General features: G+C 49.1%; 1 protein-coding gene across 1 annotated transcript in view; it reads right to left on the reverse strand.

Annotated features, from left to right (window-relative positions):
• Positions 1-1,858, reverse strand: part of CAPN9 (calpain 9) — a 41,285-nt gene that overhangs the window by 9,380 nt on the left and 30,047 nt on the right. Inside the window, exon 14 of the mRNA XM_008589971.1 lies at positions 997-1,086. Coding sequence (XP_008588193.1) covers positions 997-1,086 — 90 coding nt within the window. The remainder of the gene's footprint in view (positions 1-996; positions 1,087-1,858) is intronic.

The raw sequence follows: 1,858 nt of genomic DNA on the forward strand, positions 1-1,858 counted from the left end.
AAGGAAAAGTTGCAAAATGTGAGAAGAATCTTAAAAATGGGAGTAGTCTTTCATCCATTTATTTTAGTTTTAAGAATCCCAAGCAGAAAATTACGGATGAAGTTTTTATCACGAGGCTATTTATAATGGCAAAAATTTAACATAGTGTAAATGACAATCAATTAGACTACGTCCATGTAATGAAATATCACACGATCCTTAGGAATCATGTTTTTGAAACTATTCAATACCTGGAGAAATGCTTGCAAACATTAAATTTAAAGGCAAGATTTAAAATTGTTGGAGAAACGTGAACACTCATATGCTGCTGGTTGAAATGTAAAATAGCCACATAGGAAAACAGCTGGGCAGTTTCTTAAAACATTGAGCACAGAGTTGCCATGTGACCCAGCCACTCTCAGAACCATATACCCAAGAGAAACGAAAGCACGTGCCCACCCAAAAAACCTGTACGAGACTGTTCACAGCAGCATTATCATCATAGCCAAACCCAGCAACACCCAGAGGCCCGTCAATGGACAGATGTGTAGACAAGCGGGGTCTGTCCATACAGGGAATACTACTGGGCTATGAAAAGAAATGAAACCCTGACACACGCTACAGCACGGAGCAACCTCAGAAACATCATGCTAAGTGAGAAAACTTCACGGCAGAGTGAGGAAACGTTCTGACGTGGATTCTGTACACACATGCGCACACACAGACCCCACGCCACACACGCAAAGGCAGACACACACGGACACATGCACGTATGTTGCCATAGGGTTATTCATGGGTATGAGATTATTGGTGGGTTTTATCTTTGTCATTAGGCTTTTCTGCAGTTTTTAGAATTTTCTGCCATCAACCTGCATCATGGTCGTAATCGAGAAATAAGCAACTAAAGCTATTTGTGTGGTCTGCCTGCACGCCTGCCCTGGGAAGTGGGACTGCAGCTCTGAGGTGCTGGGAGCCTGGGGGCAGGCGGGCCTGGGCAGCATGGTCAGTGGTCCCCACGCAGCCTGTGTCCCCGTGGGAGCAGCACTTACTCTTCTGCAGCACAGCATTCAAGACATACTCCAGTCCCTCTGCGGTCACCTCCAGGTCCTGTGGAAGTAGAGACCCTCAGCGCTGTACTTGTTAGTTTCTATCAGTTCTAACCTTGATTTGGCTCAAATGTTTGCTCCCACTGCAAACATTTGTGCCTTCCTGGGATTGTGCCCCACCGGCTTCTCAGGGGCTTGTCAGCCCACCCCAGGAGTGGGCCTAGCCAGGGAGAGGGTCTGAGCAGGGAGAGGGTCTACCAGGAAGAGGGTCTAAGCAGGGAGAGGGTCTACCAGGGAGAGGGCTTGGAAATCTGGGCCAGGTGGTGCGTGCCCACCTTTCCTGAGGATAAGACACGCCGGTGGAGTTGTTTGTAAAGCTTCCCAGATGAGACTTAAATGTTAGGGGGAGTTTTGGAAAACTGGCGAGAGTCTCGAGCCTCTGCACAGTAGAACCACCTAGAGAGCTTTAAGAGACTCCCACATCTGGAGCTCGCTCCAGGAAGCCTTTAAATCTCCGTTAAATCTCAGTATCCACAGCTCCGGAAGCTTCCTAGAAATGCAGTTTCAGAATATGCATTTTTTCCAGGATGCCGGGTGATTTGTACACGGAAGTGGAGTGTCACTGCCTTGGGGCTCACATTGTCCTGGCGCTGAACTAGCACGTGGAGCACAGTCACCCGTGGAGTTATTTTAACACGTCCTGCCCAGGTTCTGCCCCTGACGCTTGTGGGCCCGGGCAGAGGGTTGGGATGTTCGGCCCTGGTAAGAAGGTGTGAACCCAGCCCGAGCCTCCACCGAGCAGAGGAGAGATGGAGCCACGTGCCCAGTCACCC

Source organism: Galeopterus variegatus, unplaced genomic scaffold, assembly GCF_000696425.1.
Source record: "Galeopterus variegatus unplaced genomic scaffold, G_variegatus-3.0.2 Scaffold5783, whole genome shotgun sequence".
Lineage (NCBI taxonomy): Eukaryota > Metazoa > Chordata > Mammalia > Dermoptera > Cynocephalidae > Galeopterus > Galeopterus variegatus.